Consider the following 23,814-nt stretch of genomic DNA (forward strand, 5'->3'; position numbering starts at 1 on the left):
AGAGAGAACACACATTAAACCTCACAGAGAAATATTGACTAGCCTTCCTTAGGTCATGTACCTGTTACTGACTAACCTTTGCAAAAGGCCAAATTGGGGACTGACTGACATCTTTGACCAAGAATAAGAGCTGGGTCAACCCACCCAAAAAACATGGAAAGGGCTCCTTCAGAGGAGACAGCACAAGTATGATAGAAAACAAAATAACAGATTTCTACTGTAATTAATTAGAGGCCACTTAGCATAGTGATAAAGATCATGGGTTCCAGAAGCAGGCTGCCTAGTTTGAATCCCAGCTCTGTCACATACAAGCCAGATGACTTGGTCAGGTTATTATCTGATCTTTTCCATATAGTCTTAACATAGTAGAGTGGACAAAGTCTGCATGGGCTTTGGAGTCACACAGATGAGGGACTTATTTTCAGCTTTACTACTTACTAGCAATAATCACTTTGATCTTTTTTTGTTGTTGTTCTTTCTGAACTTCAATTTCATTATCAGTAAAATGGAGACAATAGCAACTAACTTGACAAATGTTGCGAGGAGTCATTAAGATTATATATGTGAAATTACAGGCACAATATCTGACATTTTATAGATAATATTCTGAAATGTTTAGGTAGAAGGGAACCTTAGTATAAGATATCCCAATAACCTAATTTCACAGAAGAGAAAGTTGAGGCCCCAAACAAGGAAGTAACTCACTCAGGTTTAAAGTCCATTAGAACAGGACCACAAGGTGGGCTCCCTGATGCCAACCCCATAACACTGCCCCTCTGTTTTGTCCTCATGAACCTAGCAATCCCAATACCCTGTGGACTACAGTGATTTTTTAATTTCAGGTTCTTGGGTGTTATAACCTCAGCCCTCATCCTCACACAACTAACTTCACTCATATTCAAAGAGTAGATTTCTACACTTAACTCTTAAAGATTTGGAAAAAACCTATGTCTAAAAGTGAGAAAATGAAATTTACTTTTCTGTGGCTGACCGATGATGTGTAAAATCTTTTCGGGAAAGGTAAACAGAAAATTTCCACTCCTATTCTTAGATGGGGCCAAGGCTCAAGGATACAGAGAGAAGGTAAAATTTTTAACAGTGAAAAATGACACAGTATAAAGACATTGCTTCCCAAATGAACCTGTAATTCCTATAATTGAGAAATCAATCTTCAAAGCCAAAATATCGCATGCTTTTTAAAAAATATTTTATTTATTTATTCATGAGAGACACACAGAAAGAGAGAGACAGAGACACAGGCAGAGGGAGAAGCAGGCTCCATGCAGGGAGCCCGACATGGGACTCAACCTGGGGTCTTCAGGATCACAACCTGGCCTGAAGGTGGCACTCAACTGCTGAGCCACCCAGGCTGCCCTCTCCTGATTTTTTTTTAACAAGAAACCTTTCTTGCTAAAACATTTTAGCACTTTATTATTTTTTGAATGTCAATTTAACAAGCAGACACAATTTCAGAACAACAAAATACCAAAAAATCACAAGACATTTTTAAGGATTTTTTAAGAGATTTTATTTTAGAGAAGAAAGCACAAGCGTTGGGGGGCAGAGGGAGAAGGAAAGAAAATTTCAAGCTGACTCCATGCTGAGCACAGAGACAGATGCAGGCCTCCATTCCAGACTCCTATGATCATGACCTGAGCTGAAAATGAGCATGACGCTTGACTGATTCCACCACCCAGGCACCCCACAATAAAACATTTTTGAAAGATGAAGTTACTGCTGAGCAGGAATGAGAGTCAATATCATGGGTTTTTAGAGGGTTGGATTATTCCAGCAATGGCCTACACTAAAGAGAAAGAACAGAGGATAAAGACAATGGTTTTATCAGGATGAATGGACTAGTAAAGTAGACACAGCAGAAGCCTAAGGGAGGCATCATGGAAATATTTAACATGGGTGCAGGCTTGATAAGGACTTAATTAAAATATGTAGAGGTAAAAATTATTTAGCAGAGTTCAGAATTGAGGCATAAAGCCATTTCTGAACAGAGGTAAAACTAGGATATGCAAAAGGCAAGAAATATGGAGGAAGACTGGAGTGAAAATGTGGGTCATAAGTGTTGAGAGGTTAAAAAGCTTAGAAATCAGAGATAGAAAGGGCAATTAACATGAGTGATTATGGGACATCAAGGGGAGAGGAGCCCTTTTCCCCGCTCTCACTCATTGAGACAGGCAGAATTGAGAAGAAATTATTTTCACTAAAGAGGACAATGAAGAAAATGTTATCACCAGGGGAAGTTTCATTCAGGTGAAATGGCAGAAGGAAAATTTTTTAAATATTTAAGAATATAATTGACTTTGTCCAAATGCTTGATTTTCAACAAAAAAAATTATCACGGTCTACAGACTTCCATGCTATCATCCACATCTAAAAGACACTTTGTCCCCATGTTATTTGATCTGTTTCAATACAGATGACTACTACCTTTTTCTTTAAACATTTTCAGCTTATGGTTCTATTGTATCACCCTCTCCAGATGCTTTGACAGCATCTTCCCTGCCAACGTCCAAACGCCATTATGCCCAGTACTCTATCCTCAATATTGTCTTACTGAGCCACACTTTCTCTACAAGTGATCCCATGGATTGAATACCACTTTATGTGCTGATCCCTCCCAAATTTGTCTGCAACCAAGACTTCTCTCTGAGCCTCTCTCAGACTTCTCTGTTCAATTACCTCCTCAAATACCCACTGAATGTGGAAATTGCCATTTCAAACTCAAAATATCCAAAATAAAACTCTTGATTGCTAGCCTAAACTCAGGGAATGATCACCACTAGCCAACCAAGCAGCCTAGAAATCATCTTTTATTTCTCTCTATCCTATTTCCAAGCCCATAAGAGATGTTTTCCATTTTTAGATATAGCGAAAGAGGAAAAATATGAAAGCCAACAGTCAGTCTTAGTTGGAAAAGGATCACCAAAAACCTAGGTTTGATACTGAGATAATTTGTGAAGTAGAAAACAGATGCTAAACTCCTGGAGGTCCCAGAAAGGGAAAGAAAGAGCCACTGGGCAGATTATTCAGAACCAAGAAGTAATGTGCTAAGTTTTCCGTATGTTTAGGGAGTGTTCCATTCATTAGCTACACTTTTCTTAGCTGAAAAACTTCTTTTCACCCTTAAGGATGATCCTTGTTTTCTTATTAGAGTGAAAAATTTGCTATTCTCAGGATGCGTGGGTGGCTCACTGGTTGAGTTTCTGCCTTTGGCTCAGGGCATGATCCCCAGTCTGGGGATCGAGTCCAGTATCAGGCTCCCTCCAAGGAGCTGCTTCTCCCTCTGCCTATGTCTCTGCCTCTCTCTGTGTGTCTCTCATGAATAAATACAATCTTTAAAAAAAATTGCTGTTCTCAACTTTGGGCTTAGGGTTAGATCAAAACGCTGAGCCTAAATATCCTAATTCTCAACTTCTACTCTTTATTTATGAATAATTTTGTTATTAAGTGTTAGAGTGGCTGGTAATGAGGGTGGCAAAGAATTGCACAAAGAGTGGAGCAATAAAGAGGAGAGTTTATTCACTCTCCAAGGGAGGAGAGGAACCCGACATCTAGAAAAGTGTTGGCCCCAAGTTTATGTCAAGCTGGGCCTTTTAAGGAGTTTTGAAGGATGTGAGAGGATTGTAGCTGTACCCATGCGGGAATTGGTGTGTAGAGAGGGGATGAACTCTTAGCCAGGTAGAGCAAGAAATGGCAGGTATATTGGCTCTGTCCAGGGGTTGTCTGAGATGTGGATCGTGGTCAGGCTAGAGAAGAATATATTTTGTGGTTGAAGTTTATTTCTCAAGAATGTAGGGCACCATGCCCTAGAAAAACAGAGTTAGGGCCAAATGCAGACACCTGTTAGTTTTGTCTGTGTCATTGGGGTAGTTGAACAGATTCCTTTTATTATGAGAGAACTTCATGGTTTAAGAACAATAATAAGGGGGCAGCCCAGGTGGCTCAGTGGTTTAGCGCCACCTTCAGCCCCGGGTGTGATCCTGGAGACCCGGGAAAGAGTCCCACGCTTGGCTCCCTGCATGGAGCCTGCTTCTCCCTCTGCCTGTGTTTCTGCCTCTCTCTCTCTCATGAATAAATAAATAAAATCTTTTTAAAAAAATAAAGAACAATAATAATCTGTCAATAAATAAAGGAAAATGAATGCCAGAGTGAGATGAGACTAACATGCCATATTTATTATACATAATTAAAATTGAATTGCTTTCCCAGGCCCAGGGTATATGGTATAATGACAACTCAAATGCCATAATTTTAATTCCCAGATATAAATGAAATAAGTTATACTCATTCTTTTTTATAGCCTGGAGATGAAATCTACCCTAAAGATGAGAATGGCAAATGGTTATATCACAAGTCAAATCTGTGTGCCACTTGGGAGGTAAGTTCAAATGGGCCTCTTTTCTTGAAGACTACATTTTTAAACTGATCTGATTATTTCTGTTCAATTTATAGAGAGATGCAGCCTTTACTCCTAATGTATAGTAATAATTGGAACAGGTATTTCTAATCATAAGCAAAGATGTGTAAAATCCCCATTTCTGTACACTGAAAAATTCTTGATTTTGTTTTGATGGAAAAGAAGAATGCCAAAGAAGAGAGAAGTGTAGAAGGAAAAAGAAAGTAAAGGAAATAAGTTCTAATGTAACCATAAATAGGACTATATCAATGAGATAAAATCACAAATTTTTGAAATTTCTCAAATTGAATTTATGAAAATCAATAATATGATGTTTAAAAGAAACAAACGTAAAGTGATACATGAAAAACTGAAAAATAATTCTGGTTCCAGTTCTGAACAAGCTGATGGCTCCTTCCCCAAAATCATAAGAGTAGGAAAACTGGGGAAAGTAATTAAGGAAACCTATATGGATTCATGTTGGGGGTGAGGGGTGCAGATCTTTCAACTGGTTTGTTTATGAGGTAATATGGCAGCTTTTACCTAGAGTAGAAGGCAACCCAACAAGCTGCAAGAGGATAACATAGGAAAGGACCTTAGAGTTCTTTTTGCTCTTCCTTCTCTCCTCCTGTAGCCTTGGAACAAATATTATCTGCTCCACACATATAGAAACTTAAGACTCATGTTCAGATGTCTTCAGGAATCAAATAAGAATAGCACTGAAATCCCACACTTGTGAGAGACTGAGAAAAAACATAAGTTACTATCTGACCTCTGGCCACCATTTCCCTCCTTCTCCCATTCAAAACTCCAAAGGCTGGGAAATTACACTCTAACAAGTACCTCTTTCTTTCTTTCTTTCTTTCTTTCTTTCTTTCTTTCTTTCTTTCTTTCTTTCCTTCTTTCTTTTTAAAGATTTTATTTATTCATTTGAGAGAGACAGAGAGAGCAAGGAGAGCACACCAGCACAAACAAGGGGGAGAGGGAGAAGCAGGCTCCCCAGTGAGCTGGGAGCCCAACATGGGGCTTGATCCCAGGACCCCGGGATCATGACCTGAGCCAAAGGCAGAAGTTCAACTGACTGTGCCACCCAGGCGCCCCTAACATGTACCTCTTTCTAATGGACTTCCCCTCCACCCTCCGTAGGTAATAGATGATTATCTGAATTGCAGAGTTATTTTGAGGGGTGAGAAGCCATTGATTGGGTTTTCTGATGCCTGGGGATCTCCACCCAAGAGACCATACACTCATTCCTGACCTCATTGTAGACGACTAGGTTTGGAGTCACGTGTTCCCTTCCAAAGGACAGTATCCTCAGAAAAAAAATGTGTTAAAACTCCCAATTACAAGGCATTTATTTTATAAAGAAACCGCACATCTCAATTAGAGATCCAAACATAAACAGATGACCAAGAACTTTTAGCTTTTTTAGCCAATTAATATAACAAAGGAGATAAGAAAAGATGCTAGCAATATGAAACAAGAACAAGAATATACTTTTTTTAAAAAGTGAAAATAATACTTAGTAAAGTGTAAAACAATGCAATAAATGGGATTAAAAATAGAATGGATATAAACAAAGAAAAAATTATCAGATTGAAAGATCAGAATGAGGAAACTATCCTCCCCCAAAAAGTGAAGAAGGAAAGGACAAGAAAATGTTTTAAGTATGAAAGAAAGGCTAAGAGTTGTAAAGGATAAAATTAGAATTTCTAGCATCCATACAATAGGAGTCTCAGGAAAAAAAGAAAGAAAAAAAGAAAAGGAGGTAATATTTGAAGAAAAAAAAAAGATAAGGTGTGGATCACCAAAGAGAAAAGAGAAGAAAAACCTTACCTAGGTACATTACAGTGAAATTTCAGAATATCAAATATACAGAGAAAATGATAAAACTTCCCAAGTATAGCAAACAAGCCAATAAAGAAAAAAGATGGAAGAAACAATAATAAATCAAGAAGACAGGAAAAGAAGAGGAAAAATGAATAGATGGGAAAAATAGAAAGCAAAGAGCAAGATGAGAGATTTAAACTCACTTATAAAAAAATAAATTAAATAAACTCACTTATATTAATAATCACAATATATGTAAATGGTCTAAACAACTCAGTTAAAAGGCAGAGGTTATCAGAATAGATAGAAAGCAAAACCCCACTGTATATATTATTTATAAGAAACCCATTTTATTTTTTTATAATAAATTTATTTTTTATTGGTGTTCAATTTACCAACATACAGAATAACACCCAGTGCTCATCCTGTCAAGTGCCCCCCTCAGTGCCCATCACCCATTCATCCCCACCCCCCACCCTCCTCCCCTTCCACCACCCTTAGTTCATTTCCCAGAGTTAGGAGTCTTATGTTCTGTCTCCCTTTCTGATATTTCCCACACATTTCTTCTCCCTTCCCTTATATTCCCTTTCACTATTATTTATATTCCCCAAATGAATGAGAACATATAATGTTTGTCCTTCTCCGATTGACTTACTTCACTCAGCATAATACCCTCCAGTTCCATCCACGTTGAAGCAAATGGTGGGTATTTGTCGAAGAAACCTGTTTTAAATAAAAAGACACAAATAGGTTAGAAGTAAAAGATTAAGAAAAAAAAGTAAAAGGATAGAAAAAGATATACTAGGCTTTTTATTTCCTTCAAAAGAAAGTTGGAGCTATTTTAATGTTAGCAAAGGTTTCAGAACAAAAAGTATTACCAACGATAAAGAAGTGTGTTTATCCTAATAACAGAACTTAGTGACAGCACCTCATAACAGAACTCCAAAATACATGAATCTTAAATGAAGAGAACTGAAGAGGAGAATAATCTACAATTATACTCAAAGTTTTCAAAACCTCTATCTCAATAATTGAGATAATAAGTAGACATAAAATCTATAGAAGAGATTTAAACATTATCAACCGGGGATCCCTGGGTGGTTCAGTGGTTTGACACCTGCCTTTGGCCCAGGGCGTGATCCTGGAGTCCCAGAATCAAGTCCCTCATTGGGCTCCCTGCATGGAGCCTGCTTCTCCCTCTGCCTGTGTCTCTGCCTCTCTCTATCATGAATAAATAAATAAATAAATATTTTTAAAAATTTAAAAATAAACATTATCAACCAGCTTAACCTAATTGACATTTATTGAATATTTCACCAAAATATGGCAAAATGCTATTTTTCAAGTACACATAGAACATTTAACAAAATAGTCCACTGAGACATGAAACAAATCTCAACACATTTAATTATATTCTTTATGCAAAGTAGGCTGTCTGATAAAATTATAATTAAATTTGAAGTCATGAACAACAATATATCTGAAAAACCATCAGATATTTGGAAACTGAAAACATACATGTAAATAACCCATAGGACGAGAAATAAGATCTGTATTTATACATAATGTATATGTTAGCAACACATAATTGGAAATTAAATCTTTTTAAATGATATTAAGTTTTAGAGATAAATCCAACAAAATCAGTGCAAGAGTTAAACAGTAAAAACTAAAATATATTACTAAGAGCAATTTATTTTTAAGTAACCTACTATGCCCAATGTGGGCTTGAACTCACAACCTCAAGATGAAGAGTTACATGCTCTACCAATTCAGCCAGCCATGCACCACTACTGAGAGCAATTTTTGAAACTCTAAGGTGAGAGATACATCGTCTTCTTTGATAGAAAGACCGAATATATTAAGATGTTAATTTTCCACAAACTGATAGATTCAATGCAATCCCAGTCAAAATACCAAAAGAAATTGAAAAGCTGATTCTAAAATTTATAGGGGGGATGCCTGGGTGGCTTAGCGGTTGAGCTTCTGCCTTTGGCTGAGGTTGTGATCTCAGAGACCCAGGATCAAGTCCCACATCGGGCTCCCTGCATGGATCCTGCTTCTCCCTCTGCCTCTCTCTCTCTCTCTCTCTTTCTCTCTCTCTTTCTCTCTCTGTCTCTCATGAATAAATAAATAAATCTTTAAAAAAATTTATAGGGAAGTGCAAATAGCATAATGATAAAAGAGTCAATTTGCCAAGAAAATATGCCAATTTTAAACACATGCGTATCATATAAAATATCTTCAAAATATATAAAGCAAAAGTCAATAAACTATAAGAAGACACTGATAAATTCTTCTAATATAGTGGGAAATTTCTAACATATTCCTTTAAATTATTGAGAAGCCAGGAAAAGCTAGACTCAGCTTTGTATATAATGTGTGTGTGTGTGTGTGTGTGTGTGTGTGTGTGTGTGTGTGTGTATGAGACACAGAGCAAGAGGAGAGAGAAATTTGTATCTAATAAAAGGAGAATATACCTTTTCACACACACCAGACATTTATAAAAATGGATCAGATACCATGCTATAAAGCAAACCTCAACAGATTTCAAGAAATAAGATCATTTTTAATGTACTGGTATATATTGTGAAAATGCAAGGGGAAGATATGCTGTACAATGTTTCCCAAACTAATTCAAATACAGAATTCCTGTCTATCTCTCCCACTTTTTTAAAATCTTCACAGAATGTCTGTTAACATACCCAGGGACTTTCCTTTTAAAGAATTCATTGTCACCCCCGTAGACATTCTCATTTGTTTTAAGGCTTTTGTCTTAACCCTTTGGCCTTTACTCAACAGGCTTTGGAAGCTTGCAAAGATGCTGGCTTGGTGAAATCCCTTGGAGTTTCCAATTTTAACCGCAGGCAGCTGGAGCTCATCTTGAACAAACCAGGACTCAAACATAAGCCAGTCAGCAACCAGGTACAGTTTGACAGGAGGTGGGAGGGGAGAGGGGAATGTGAGGAGTAGAGGGAGATTCCAATATTTACTTAACAGGAGAATGCTGGAGTAGGAGTTGGAAATCTTGTGGTCATTACACATATCTCATCATAGGACCATAAGAGCAAGTCTTTTGACTTCTCTCAATTTATGTCTCTTAAAAAAAGATTTGCAAGTTCAAATCCAGGCAAAAATAATCCAAAGAATTTTTTTGAAGAAAAATCATGAGGAGGAACTAGATCTGCCAGACATTAGGATATACAGAGTTTAAATTAACAGAAAATAAGAAATATCTTAGAAACAGGCCCAAGTATGATAAAAACTTAATATAGAGACAATAACACAAACGAGTGGCAAAGAGGTGAATTTTTCAGTAAATAGTGTGGAGGAAATAGTTAGTTATGTAGAAGCCAATACAGATCTTTGCCTCATGTCCTACTCCTAGTATCTCTTTGATCAGAAGTTAAAGGAGAAAGAGGAAATCATTTGTGAGTGCTACAAAACAATTTTAGTTTTCTAGATCTGTAGATAGAAAATGAAGCCATGGGAAAATTATTTAAAAATTGGACATATTTATAGTATAAAAACATCAAACTCTAAAAATATTAGAAACAGGGGCACCTGGGTGGCTCAGTTAGATAAGCATCTGCCTTCGGCTCAGATCATGATCCCAGGATCCTGAGATAGAGCCCAGATGGGGTAGGAGGTGGGGGACTAGGCTCTGCTCAGCAGGGGGTCTGCATCTACCTCCCCCCCCCCCCATGCTCTTGCTTGCTCCCTCTCAAATAAATAAATAAATAAATAGATAGATAGATAGATAGATAAATTAGAAACAAAGAGCAAGTAAAATGGAAAATTATATTTTTGAATATAATAGAAAAGGGGATCATATCCTTATGAATTAAGAGCCTAATAAAAATTAATGAAAAAAATCAAAGATAAAACACTAAAGCTCAACAGAAAAGTGAGTAAAAGAACTATGAACAGAAATTCAAGACAAATTGCAAGACTAGTAAACATATGAAAAATGTTCAACTGCACTGATAATTACAGAAATTTAAAGTATTATTTTATATTGTGTCAAAACAGCAAGGCTTTTGCTTTGTTTTTTAACATAACGTTCCATATAAGCAAGTGATGAATTGCTAGCAAGTGCAAATTTGTTCAGCCTTACTGGGAAGCAATTTGGCAATAATTGTCAAGAGCCTTAAAATTGTTCACAGTCTTATATTCCTAAGAATTTATCCTTGTGGGAATGCCTGGGTAGCTCAGCGGTTGAGCCTCTGCATTAGGCTCAGGACATGATCCCTGGTGGGGAGGGTGGGGATCCCTGTGGGGGGTCTGCTTCTCTGTCTTCCTGTGTCTCTGCCTCTCTCTGTGTGTCTCTCATGAATGAATAAATAAATAAATAAATCTTAAAAAAAAGAATTTATCCTTGTGAAAAAAATCTGAAAGCTTTCAAGTGTGTTTGTCACAGCACTGTTGATAAAGGCCAAGAGGGGAAAAAAAAGGAAACAACACAAATATGAAAAATTAGGGGGATATTTAAATAAATTATAAATCTCATATAATATAAAATCTTAATAAAAGAAGTTCTCGAATCATTTTTGAGCAAAAGAGCAGTGGCGATAATATTAAAGGGAAAAACCAGGATACAAAATGTAATAGAGTATTGATGTGAAGACATTATTTAAAAACATGCACAGGGGGGGATCCCTGGGTGGCGCAGTGGTTTGGCGCCTGCCTTTGGCCCAGGGCGCGATCCTGGAGACCCGGGATTGAATCCCACATCGGGCTCACAGGGTGCATGGAGCCTGCTTCTCCCTTTGCCTGTGTCTCTGCCTCTCTCTCTCTCACTGTGTGCCTATCATAAATAAATAAAATTTAAAAAAAAATTATAAAAAAAAAAAAAAACATGCACAGGGGACAGCCCTGGTGGTGCAGCGGTTTAGCGCTGCCTGCAGCCCAGGGCGTGATCCTGGAGACCCAGGATCAAGTCCCACGTCAGGCTTCCTGCATGGAGCCTACTTCTCCTTCTGCCTGTGTTTCTGTCTCTCTCTCTCTCTGAATAAATAAATAAATCTTAAAAAAAATAAAAATAAATAAAGATAAAATAAAAATAAAAACATGCATAGGAAAAATATTGGAAAGAAATATATCAAAATACTAAATGTGGTTAACTCTGCCTGTGAATTTTACAAGTGAATTTTGTTTTCTTCTTTATGCTTTTCTATATTTTCCAAATTTTCTGTAAGGAGTATATGTTATTTTTATAATCACAACAAAATATTGTTAAATGGGGATAATGATACTCTCTTCACTCTACTTCATAAAACACTAAGAGGCTACATTTAAAAATGCCCTTAGGGTAAAGATTCATGTATTGGAGTTATGGTTGAGTTGTTTGCTTGATTCATCATATTTAGTAACTCAAAACAGTCTTGTTTGAGTTCATAACAGAAAGAATGAATTATTACCTATCATGACAATAGCCCACAGCTAAAATAGAAGTGTTGCTATATTTAGAAGGATCACTTCCTAATTGACACCTAAGCCAACACTATACCATATGCTCTAAGGAGCAGAGAGCAACAACCCTTGACTTCCTAATTGATCTCAATCTCTCCCTTTATTCCTACCCTAACTCTCACCAGCTCATCTCCCTCCTGCACCCCCAAGGACAATATTTTGTTATAAAAGGCCAAAATGACACACTTTTTCTTACAAATGTACAAAGAAAGATGATGCTTTTTGACCTCAGAAGGAAAAATGGAGTAAGAATTTGACAGTGTGTCTTCTCATGCCAAGGAAGAAATACCCTGATATGTTGGCACAAGAATCATGAACAGCTTCACAAATGTACCCTGCAAAGGAAACAAGACATGTGGGAAGATCATATCCCAGGCTTGTTTGTTTGCTTCATGATATGGAAAGCAGAGTATATCAATACTCTTGAGATGGTGCAGATCAAAGTGCAGGTCTACTGGCCACCTGCCATTACCCTATGCCTGGGGTATGACCACCTACACTCCAGAAACACACGTTTAGTTCAAACAGCTTTCAGCCCAGGAACATGATGACATATTGTGGGCATTATACAGGGTGGTCACAACTTATATATAAGGGATACATACCTGAAGACCTTGTGTAATTCATAATTCACATATTTAAAAACTAATTTTCCCATTAGAATAAATCAAAAGCATAATTTGCAAAATGTTTATGTTCCTTTTTTTTAATTTTTTATTTATTTATGACAGTCACACACAGAGAGAGAGAGAGAGAGGCAGAGACACAGGCAGAGGGAGAAGCAGGCTCCATGCACCAGGAGCCCGATGTGGGATTCGATCCCGGGTCTCCAGATCGCGCCCTGGGCCAAAGGCAGGCGCCAAACCGCTGCGCCACCCAGGGATCCCGATGTTTATGTTTCTTCAAAGACTTTATGAACAAGGGCACATAAAATATTATCACTCTGTACTCATTCTCAGAGCCTGAGTATTCCTTTTTTTTAAATAAATTAATTTTTTATTGGTGTTCAATTTACCAACATACAGAATAACACCCAGTGCTCATCCCGTCAAGTGCCCCCCTCAGTGCCCATCACCCATTCACCCCCACCCCCCCTCCTCCCCTTCCACCACCCCTAGTTTGTTTCCCAGAGCTAGGAGTCTTTATGTTCTGTCTCCCTTTCTGATATTTCCCACACATTTCTTCTCCCTTCCCTTATATTCCCTTTCACTATTATTTATATTCCCCAAATGAATGAGAACATACAATGTTTGTCCTTCTCCGATTGACTCATTTCACTCAGCATAATACCCTCCAGTTCCATCCATGCTGAAGCAAATGGTGGGTATTTGTCGTTTCTAATGGCTGAGGAATATTCCATTGTATACAGAGACCACATCTTCTTTATCCATTCATCTTTTGATGGACACAAGGCTCCTTCCACAGTTTGGCTATTGTGGACATTGCTGCTAGAAACATCGGGGTGCAGGCGTCCCGGCGTTTCATTGCATCTGAATCTTTGGGGTAAATCCCCAACAGTGCAATTGCTGGGTCGTAGGGCAGGTCTATTTTTAACTCTTTGAGGAAGCTCCACACAGTTTTCCAGAGTGGCTGCACCAGTTCACATTCCCACCAACAGTGTAAGAGGGTTCCCTTTTCTCCGCATCCTCTCCAACATTTGTGGTTTCCTGCCTTGTTAATTTTCCCTATTCTCACTGGTGTGAGGTGGTATCTCATTGTGGTTTTGATTTGTATTTCCCTGATGGCAAGTGATGCAGAGCATTTTCTCATGTGCATGTTGGCCATGTCTATGTCTTCCTCTGTGAGATTTCTCTTCATGTCTTTTGCCCATTGGTAGCATGGCAGGATACAAAATCAATGCCCAGAAATCAGTGGCATTTCTATACACTAACAATGAGGCTGAAGAAAGAGAAATTAAGGAGTCAATCCCATTTACAATTGCACCCAAAAGCATAAGATACCTAGGAATAAGCCTAACCAAAGAGGTAAAGGATCTATACCCTCAAAACTATAGAACACTTCTGAAAGAAATGGAGGAAGACACAAAGAGATGGAAAAATATTCCATGCTCATGGATTGGCAGAATTAATATTGTGAAAATGTCGATGTTACCCAGGGCAATGTACACGTTTAATGCAATCCCTATCAAAATACCATGAACTTTCTTCAGAGAGTTAGAACAAATTATTTTAAGATTTGTGTGGAAGCAGAAAAGACCCCAAATAGCCAGGGGAATTTTAAGAAAGAAAACCATAGCTGGGGGCATCACAATGCCAGATTTCAGGTTGTACTACAAAGCTGTGGTCATCAAGACAGTGTGGTACTGGCACAAAAACAGACACATAGATCAATGGAACAGAATAGAGAACCCAGAAGTGGACCCTGAACTTTATGGTCAACTAATATTCGATAAAGGAGGAAAGACTATCCATTGGAAGAAAGACAGTTTCTTCATTAAATGGTGCTGGGAAAACTGGACATCCACATGCAGCAGAATGAAACAAGACCACTCTCTTGCACCAGACACAAAGATAAACTCAAAATGGATGAAAGATCTAAATGTGAGACAAGAGTCCATCAAAATCGTAGAGGAGAACACAGGCAACACCCTATTTGAACTTGGCCACAGTAACTTCTGGCAAGATACATCCACGAAGGCAAAAGAAACAAAAGCAAAAATGAACTATTGGGACTTCATCAAGATAAGAAGCTTTTGCACAGCAAAGGATACAGTCCACAAAACTAAAAGACAACCTACAGAATGGGAGAAGATATTTGCAAATGACGTATCAGATAAAGGGCTAGTTTCCAAGATCTATAAAGAACTTCTTAAACTCAACACCAAAGAAACAAACAATCCAATCATGAACTGAGCATTCCTTAGTACTACCTCTGATGCCTGTCTACACAAAGGTGTCTCCAGGCTCCGTCCCTCACTTAATCTCTCTGAATGCCTTCCTAGTGGGTCATTTGTCATGCAGTGTTTTCCCAGCCTAATTCAAAGGAGACTGTGGCTCTACCTCAGGCCATTTAATCTCACAAACCTAACTCTAGTAACAAACGAAGGGAGAGAGGTGGGGAGAAAGGCAAGATCTCCAAATTCTTCAGTTTTTCCTAACCCTATTCACTATGCCTAAATCACAGGTGTCCTGACTTCGGAATCTATATATATTTTTTGAGTAACTTAAATGAAAATTCAACACACTTCTTCTAAGAAAGACACAGAATGAGGTTACTGTCTTCCTTCACAGAGTCTGTCTAAGAGAGAAGGGTAGGAGGAACAGGTCATAACCATCATTCATTTTCAGCAGTTCCAATTTTCAGAAAGTAAGCTATAAAGGGGGAAATAGTAATGCAAATTAATAGTCCACTTTCTGGCACCACCATCTTTAAGAAAGTAAAGTAAAAAAAAAAAAAGTCAAGTCAAAGAACTCACCTGTCGTAAGAGCCAGCTTAACTTCACCTTGTGAGATTCTTGATATCTGAAGTTCTGCACTATCAAATAGTGTTGTAAAAGCCCCAGACATATCAAGACACTGACAAGTGACCTCAATTTTACAGAATAAACAAGAAAAAGTAAAGACTGAATCTCCACTAGCCCATCCACAAAGGGCTATAACCAGCTCCTAAGAAAGACAGAAGCAAGTGTGCTTAGATATGCTTCACCTTGGAAATGAGCTAGTTCAGGGCAATGATGACATCAAGTGACAACAGAAACTATCACTACCCTCTACCTGAAACTGAGCATCCAGTGCCAGCATACCAAACAAGGATCATCCACTGGCCTGAAATGACCCACCAAGCTGCAGCCCTGATGAAGCCCCTTCCTAAGATGCTGACTTGGTTCTCTCTGTATTGTTACTGTTTTCATTCAACAGTCATTGAGCACCTGCCTTATGCCAGTCACTTTGCTATGCTTTAGGCATGCATAAGAGACCAATGACAGATACAGCCCTTCCTCTTGGGGCACTAGCTGCCTAGTGGGGAGCAGATATGAATCAATCACAAAAGTTATTGGTAATTAGAAACTTAGATAAATGCTCTGAAAAGAAGGAATATGGTTCTCTGTGAGTTCGTATGCACTTGGATCTTATTAACTTATCTACTCCCACCCCCAGAATTTCCCTCACTGGGTGTCTCTTTAGTGATATGCCCTAGGATTTTTACCTAACAACTCTCTATGCAAAGATTTATATTATATTGTTATGCTGTTATTTGAGTTTATATATTAACTCAAAAGTTCCCATTGAGCAGATGTTTCTAGTATGTTGCCTAATGCAACTCTCTCTAATCTCTCAGATTTCAGTTCACAGATTGTTCAGTCATAGATTCAACATGCACTTATCTATTTGTTCTATTTCTAATTGTGATAGCCTTATTATGCACACATGTTGGTATAAGCCATATGAAGTCCTTTTTCAAAGAGTAGATTATAAAACGTTCAATGTGTTTATGAACACACACATACACATATACATATGGATGTATACCTACATACTTCTACATATTTAATAAGGCCAGAGACATGCAACAGCACACCAGTCTGATTAGAAAGGAGTCCTTAAATTTTGTATTTGGAATGAGCAGGTGGGCATTAAATTAAGGAATTCATACTTAGTTTCTAAGCAGTGAAGTGATGTGATAAAACACATGTCTTGGAGAGACTAGTCTACCAATAATAGACAAGATTGGAAGTGAAAAAGTAGAAAGCGATGTTGGAAGTCAGAGAGATAAAGGAAGGAAACACTAAAGAGTGTGATTCCTGCCTTTTTTTAGTCTGTGTTACTTTCTAGAATTATTTAAGAAATGTTCCAAGGGGTGGAAAGCCCACAAGTGTTTCTTAGGATAAAGGAACAAGATTATGTCAGAAAAAAAAAAAGTGTATCAAATTAGAGAACAGAAAGAAGAAAGAAGACCCACTACAAAGAGGCCCAGTTTACCTTTGCCATTTCATCAGTAGCATCTCCTTGTACCTTCTAGAAATAAAACTCACCAAATACTATTCCAGACAATCAAGATAAGTATATACTTCAATTATTTTAATTCAGCGTTGGTTGATTTTAAACCAAAAAGGAAAGAAAAGCATAGGTCAAATATTACCATAGTGGTTAAGAAGACATGTTGAGAAGAACTTTATGACACAAGCACTTTTTAATGCAGGAATCTTGCCAGTAAGATACTGAAGATGAATGCAGGCCTGCACTGGACAGTGTAAAGAACTCTTGGCCAAGACGACACAATTCATCTTTAAATTTCATTTTATACATATTCTACCTCTTGTGAAAATATTCTTAGATGCCTGATAGCTGCAGAGAAAGGGCTTTTGCAACATGTCACTTCTACTTACCAGGCTGTAATCTGAACCTTGAGACTGCTTTTTTGTTACAGAAAATTGTATTTGAAAAAAAAAATGTGCTTGCTAGAATGGTGACTAGATAGGTCTGTTCCTTCAAAGTTTTAAACTATGCTAACTTGACAAAACTGAATTTGCTTCCCACTGATCTTAGGATTATTCTACAGATGGTGACCTCAGTAACCATGTTTTAATTAATCTCACCAATAAACAATGCCAACTTCCTTGTTAGGAATAATATTTAGCATTTGCCTCATTATCCATAATACTTTTAAATGGGTTTTATTGAAGAAATTTTTAAAAACTGTGTAAAACTGCATTCACTCCAAGGCTTTAATTTTGTGCTCTGCTCTCTAATGCAACCATGTAGGTTGAGTGCCATCCGTATTTCACCCAGCCAAAACTCTTGAAATTTTGCCAACAGCATGACATCATCATTATTGCATACAGCCCTTTGGGGACTTCTAGGAATCCAACCTGGTAAGCAATGCTGTATATCTCTTCAGCAGTGTTTCCTTTGGTGTAGAGTATGAAACTGATGTGAATTACTTGGTTGGCAAGATTATATGGCTCTGTGATTTTAAGAAAGTAACAAAGTCTTTGAGTCATTCTCTATATACACAAATTGGAGCTAATAAAACCTTCCTCACAAAGGTGGTATAAGAATTTATTACACTGTATGTATGAAATTACCTAACAATGCCTGAAACATGGGATATACCCCCACAAATGTTTAGGTATTATCTGACAGTCTCCATGACCATATACTGAAATTTTAGAGTTTTTGGATTTCTGTATTCCAGTATAGCACTTCTGCTGTGATGTGTTCCATAGGCTTAAGTAGAAATATTTCTACGTGAAGATGACTCTAATAGTTGTGCCTCTATTTCTTCCACTTTGGTCTTCCTGCCTTCCCCATATGCCTACTTCCAACCCAGTTCTCTCTGTAAGACCCATCAAAGAAATACCATTTACCCTCCAAAAGAGGCAGCTCTATAAATTTGCCTCTCTTGATCTTTTCATGTTAAAAGCAACTCTTCACTGAGTGCTCTGCTCTCTGAGAAATTGGTTACAGGTGACCTGAAGTGGTAGGTGGCCAGGGGGATAGGGAGCCAGAGGAGGGAGGTGATTGACTAACCATCTGTTCTCATTACTTGAGCTAAATATGATGCAGGTTTTGATTTTTTCTTTTTTAAGGGTGAACATATCTTCCCCACCTTTGCTAAAGGATGAACTTCTTAACGCACTGGGAAAAAAGTACAAGAAGACAGCAGCTCAAATCGTTTTGCGTTTCAACATCCAGAGAGGAGTGGTTGTTATTCCTAAAAGCTTTAACCCTGAAAGGATCAAGGAAAACTTTCAAGTAAGATAACTGCTTCTGGAAATGTAGAAAGTAGAGTTGTTTTGTTTTGTTTGTTTATTTTTTGGAGAATTTTCTGTTCAGATTAATAAGAAACTCGTAATGCCTTCATATTTTATTGTACACCTGCTCTCTAACCCACATTTTTTATATCTGAACTTAACTTTAGGTGAATTTGAGACAGTTCCCAGCACTTTGGGGATTGCTTTGCTGTTTGTACTTTACCTAGCTCCCTTATTTTCTTCCGTTTCCTTAACCTATTGACTCTTGGCACTACCTACTCACTTCACCAGCACAGCAGAAATAGAAGATATAAAATTTGAAATTCGTAATAGGAAACTTTCCATCTTCTTTTTTTATTTGCTGGGGACAAATTTGGACATTATTGAAGAGGATCATTAGACTTCATGAATGCTAATTGCCTTTATCTCCTCTATAAATAATTTGGAATCAGCCTCATAACTTACAGGTGAGAAGAGGCCGCTAGACAAAGGCATGATTAGTTTACTACTACTCAAGACTAAACTGCTAGGTAAATACAGCCATAGAAAAATATCATGCAAAATTAATTAATGACTGATCAGTTAATAATCTCAAAAGCTAAGTTGTTTTTGTTTCAATAAGTAGTTTATAAATTTAATAATCTCAGTAGTTTAATAAGTTTTTACTAAATAAAATAAGTAGTTTAATAAGTTTAATAATCTCAAAAAGTAAGTTGATAAAAATAAGACCAGATTTATCCCCTGAGTTAGGAAAATAATCAGAATATTGAATATGTAGGAAAACAGGCACCTTCATATACTCCTGTTAGAAACATTAATTTATATAAGATTTGAAGGAGCAGGATGTCACCTTTCCAACCCACATATCTATTTGACCCAAACAATCTTGGTCCTATATTTAACCACACATATATGGATGTTTACTACAGCATGATTTATCACTTTAAAAAACTGAAAACAATCTTCAGTAGAATCTTATAAAACAAATTATAATTATACAATGAAATATTATATACCCTTTTTTTTAAAATAATAGAGTGAAAACATAAGTGCTGCCATGGGAAGATATTCATGATATTAGACAATTTATCTTCAGAGCTTTTTTGCTACTGTATGACAGAAAGCAACTCAAACTTACCAAAGAAAGAGAGAGACATGATTTATTGGGTCACATAACTGGAAAGTCCATGGATAAATCGGGCATGACCAGGAACAGGTATTCAAATGATTTATAAAAGGACTGAGCTCTTTTCCTCCCTCCACACTCCCCACGCCTCTCCCAACCTTCTCTGTATCTACATGATGGCACCAACAGTCCCTGACAGCTCCAGGCTAATAATCTATTACTCATACTCAGTGAAGATGATCACAGATAAAGGCTTCTGTGAGGATCTCTATCAACCCCTGATTGTCCTTTTCTGGGTCATGCACCACTCCCATATTAATGACTATATCCAGTGAATAAGATACTTTGACTGGCCCCCTGGGCTACACCTCTATTCCTGTGCTGGAAATGAATTCATGACAAATAGCCCTACTAGGTGATGGAGGAGAAATTCATAAAAGGAAAAGGGGGATACTGTTATTAGCAAAAAGAGGAAAGAATGATAAACAGTTATGCCACTACTGGCAGTATTTTAACACTTAACAAAATCCTTCTTGCTAAAAGTAGTTGACACTGTTTTCAGTCATCTTAAAAAAATAAGCTAACTAGATGGCTAATGTGTTAGTTCATCAAAAATTAAAACAAACAAGTTTAATGCACCTGCAACAAATGTTTTCATGGACTCAAAATTTTACTGTTCAGAAACTGAGAGTGGTGGGATGCCTGGGTGGCTCAGAGGTTGAGCGTCTGCTTTTGGCGCAGGGCATGATCCTGGAGACCCGGGACACGTCGTGCTCCCTGCATGCAGTCTGCTTCTCCCTCTGCCTGTGTCTCTGCCTCTCTCTTTCTCTGTGTCTCTCATGAATAAATAAATAAAATAATCAATCAATAAATAAATAAAATGAGAGTGGTTACTAGTGGTCTGTGCAATGGAAGTCTAAAGCCTTTGCACTTTATGTCATTTAGTGAATCACAATTTTGTACTAGAGATACTATCATTCTCCTTAAAAATGTTTTGCAACTATTTGTTTTATTCCGTATATTTCCATAGCCCTGATAATACGGAAATTGAGTCCAGAGGTTCACATACCACAAAAAAAATATGAAGGAGATACCAATCTACAAGGAAAATGACAGTGGAAATCACAGCCAATACCACTCTATAGGGTTTATACTTGTCCTGTAACCACAGATTTTGATGGTTATTAAAACCAAAAATTGACAAAATAGAAATTTATTCTCTTTTAGAACTGAGGTAAACCTTTAAAAATATTTTAAAATAATGAGAAATTTAAAAATAAAATAAATAAAATAAAATAATGGGAAATAACCACAAAATGTAAAGGATAAAGAGAAAATTAAATATGTTTACAATGAGAAGAAAAAGTCATACAAATAAAAATTATATAATAAAAAGTTAAAAACAAAAAACTATATTAAATTAAAAGAATGAAGAAAATTAAAAAGTGGTATATTGTTAACATTAAAATAACAAAAAATCAAATTTTAACACCCACTATCTGCCTTGTTGCCATCATCCACTGACCCCCATTCCTTGAAGGTTTTATCTCTCTTTAAAAAAAAAAAAAAAAAAAAAGATTTTATTTTATTTACCCATTCATGATAGAGAGAGGGGCAGAGACAGGCAGAGGGAGAAGCAGGCTCCACGCAGGTAGCCCGATGCGGGACTCAATCCCGGGACTCCAGGATAACGCCCCGGGCCAAAGGCAGGCATTAAACCACTGAGCCACCCAGGGATCTCCGAAGGTTTTATCTCTTGACTCACTTTCCTTCTCTCCAAAACTACTCCTGTCACAATTCTTAGTAAATTCAACATAAATATGGATGATCCTTCCAATAACCTGGCCTAATAGTTCTTTAACCTCCTCCCCCACAATGATCTTGTCCTATATATTTCAGCCACTAATTCCCACTGTTATTCCTTGGAAACTTGCCTTACTAATACCTAATAACTCCTCTATACCCCTCAAAAATCCCCCTCTCTCCTGCATTATCTCTCTACTGCATAACTCCTATCAACATACAAACATGCTGTGACCTCCAGTCTTAAAAGGTAGAATCCAATCTAGACTCTTTCCCGCGCCCCACCCCCCCACCCCCGCCCCAGCTATTATCCATTTCTTTCTGTTTACGGCAAACCCCTTAAAAAGAGAATTCTATCCTCACTGTCTCCAAGTCCCTTTCCCCTACTTTTTGTTAAACCCATTGAAACCTGACAAAGCTCTTGTCAAGGTCACCAATGGCCTCCACCTTGCTAGATCCAATAATCACTTCTCTGTCCTTGTCCTGGTAGATTTTTCAACAGCATTTAATATAGTTAATACTTTTTGTTTCTAGAAATCTTTACTATAAGAGAAGTAGATTGGGGTCGTGAAAGAATATCAGGTATTCAGTTATATATAATCTTAAATAAGTGAATAATTTAGGATAATTTGTGTCATTAAAAAAATTAAAATTCATATAAAATGAATTCATATAAAATAAAATGATGCCTGGGTGGCTCAGCAGTTGAGCGTCTGCTTTTGGCTCAGGGTGTGATCCCAGGATCCTGGGATTGAGTCCCACATTGGGCTCCCTGCATGGAGCCTGCTTCTCCTTCTACCTGCGTCTCTGCCTCTCTCTGTGTCTCTCATGAATAAGTAAATAAAATCTTTTTTTTTTTTAAAGAAAATTCATATAAAATAAAGAAAAACATTGCATAGAAAGAATGGAGAGGAAGAATTTGGAAATTTACCTTAAAATTAAAACTAAAGGGTGCCTGATTGTCTTGTAACTTGAGCGTCCAACTCTTGATCTCAGCTCAGGTCTTGATCTCAGGGCAAGGATTTTAAGCCCCACATTGGGCTCTATGCTGGGTGTAGAGCCTACTTAAAAAAAATTAAAATTGAAAATCATGGAATCATTTTATTTTAGATTCAACAAAATTTAGGTTACAATTGTATATGTGTCCTAAATCTTAGAAGAACCTGAATGAATCAGTATTCATTCTTAAAAACATGCTAGATGAAATTACATAATAACAATGTGATGTTCTCTATTTCACAAAGGTTTTTGCTAAGTGATCATAAAAAGAATAATTCTGGTAAAATTTCACAGGGCTTCATCTGAATATTGTAAATCCTTTGATTTTTTTTTCAAGTCACACTCTTCTGATACATCTACTAAAGTAGATTTTAACTGCATCAGATTCTTATTTGAAAATATTTTACCTGTAATTAAAGCAAACCAAGATCTTTTTTTTTTTTTTAAGATTTTCTATATTTATTCATGAGAGACAGAGAGAGGTAGAGACATAGGCAGAGGGAGAAGCAGGTTCTTCACAGGGAGCCTGATGCTGGACTCGATACTGGACCCTCGGATCACACCCTCAGCCAAAGACAGATGCTCAACCGCTGAGCCACCCAGGCATCCCTAAACCAAGATCACTTTCATTGACTTCATGAAATCTTGCATCTTTGGCAAGATTTTCAACTTCATTCTACATTATATATTCATTGAAATCAGAAAATGACTCACCAACACTGAAAAAGAAGGTTTGAGTAAGGATTTATTTTATAAGTGATTAGTTCATTCATGACTGTTTCTATGTAATGCAAACTTTTGATTCCCTATATAATCTCATAAACTCAATATTTGGATAATAATCAAAGAAAGGGATCCCTGGGTGGTGCAGCCGTTTGGCGCCTGCCTTTGGCCCAGGGCGCGATCCTGGAGACCCGGGATCAAATCCCACATCAGGCTCCCGGTGCCTGGAGCCTGCTTCTCCCTCTGCATATGTCTCTGCCTCTCTCTCTCTGTGTGTGTGACTATCATAAATAAATAAAAATTTTAAAAAATTCCTTTATAAAAAAAATAATAATAATAATAATCAAAGAAAATCATTCCCTGAAAAGAGCACTTGGAAGCAATCCATGGGGGATTAGGTAAATTGTGTTAGGATGCAGTGATTAAATTTAAATCAGTCTATTTTGACAGAAAAGGTCACCAAGATATATTATATGCATGAAAAAAAGTTGCGGAATAAATTATTGCATCTTACTTATATGTTGAATGTTTGGAAGGAATTTTTAGGAAGAATAGGACTAGGGTTGGTGGGTAACAAGAGGACCTTTCATTTATTATTCCATGCATGCCAATATACTTCTGTAGTAATTTCTCATTAAAAAAGCATATATTTATGTATTACTTATATAATTAAAATTTATCAATATAAATTACTAAAATAAAAATGAAGGGATAACAAGATAAGGCAATAAAGAG

At 37.2% G+C, this 23,814-nt stretch overlaps 1 protein-coding gene across 1 annotated transcript in view; it reads left to right on the top strand.

Annotated features, from left to right (window-relative positions):
• The window catches only part of LOC119874618 (aldo-keto reductase family 1 member D1), a 50,449-nt gene that overhangs the window by 19,598 nt on the left and 7,037 nt on the right, over nucleotides 1–23,814 (top strand). Inside the window, 4 exon segments of the mRNA XM_038559247.1 lie at nucleotides 4,316–4,393; nucleotides 9,044–9,166; nucleotides 17,437–17,546; nucleotides 18,264–18,429. Coding sequence (XP_038415175.1) covers nucleotides 4,316–4,393; nucleotides 9,044–9,166; nucleotides 17,437–17,546; nucleotides 18,264–18,429 — 477 coding nt within the window.

This window comes from Canis lupus, chromosome 16 (genome assembly GCF_011100685.1).
Source record: "Canis lupus familiaris isolate Mischka breed German Shepherd chromosome 16, alternate assembly UU_Cfam_GSD_1.0, whole genome shotgun sequence".
NCBI lineage: Eukaryota > Metazoa > Chordata > Mammalia > Carnivora > Canidae > Canis > Canis lupus.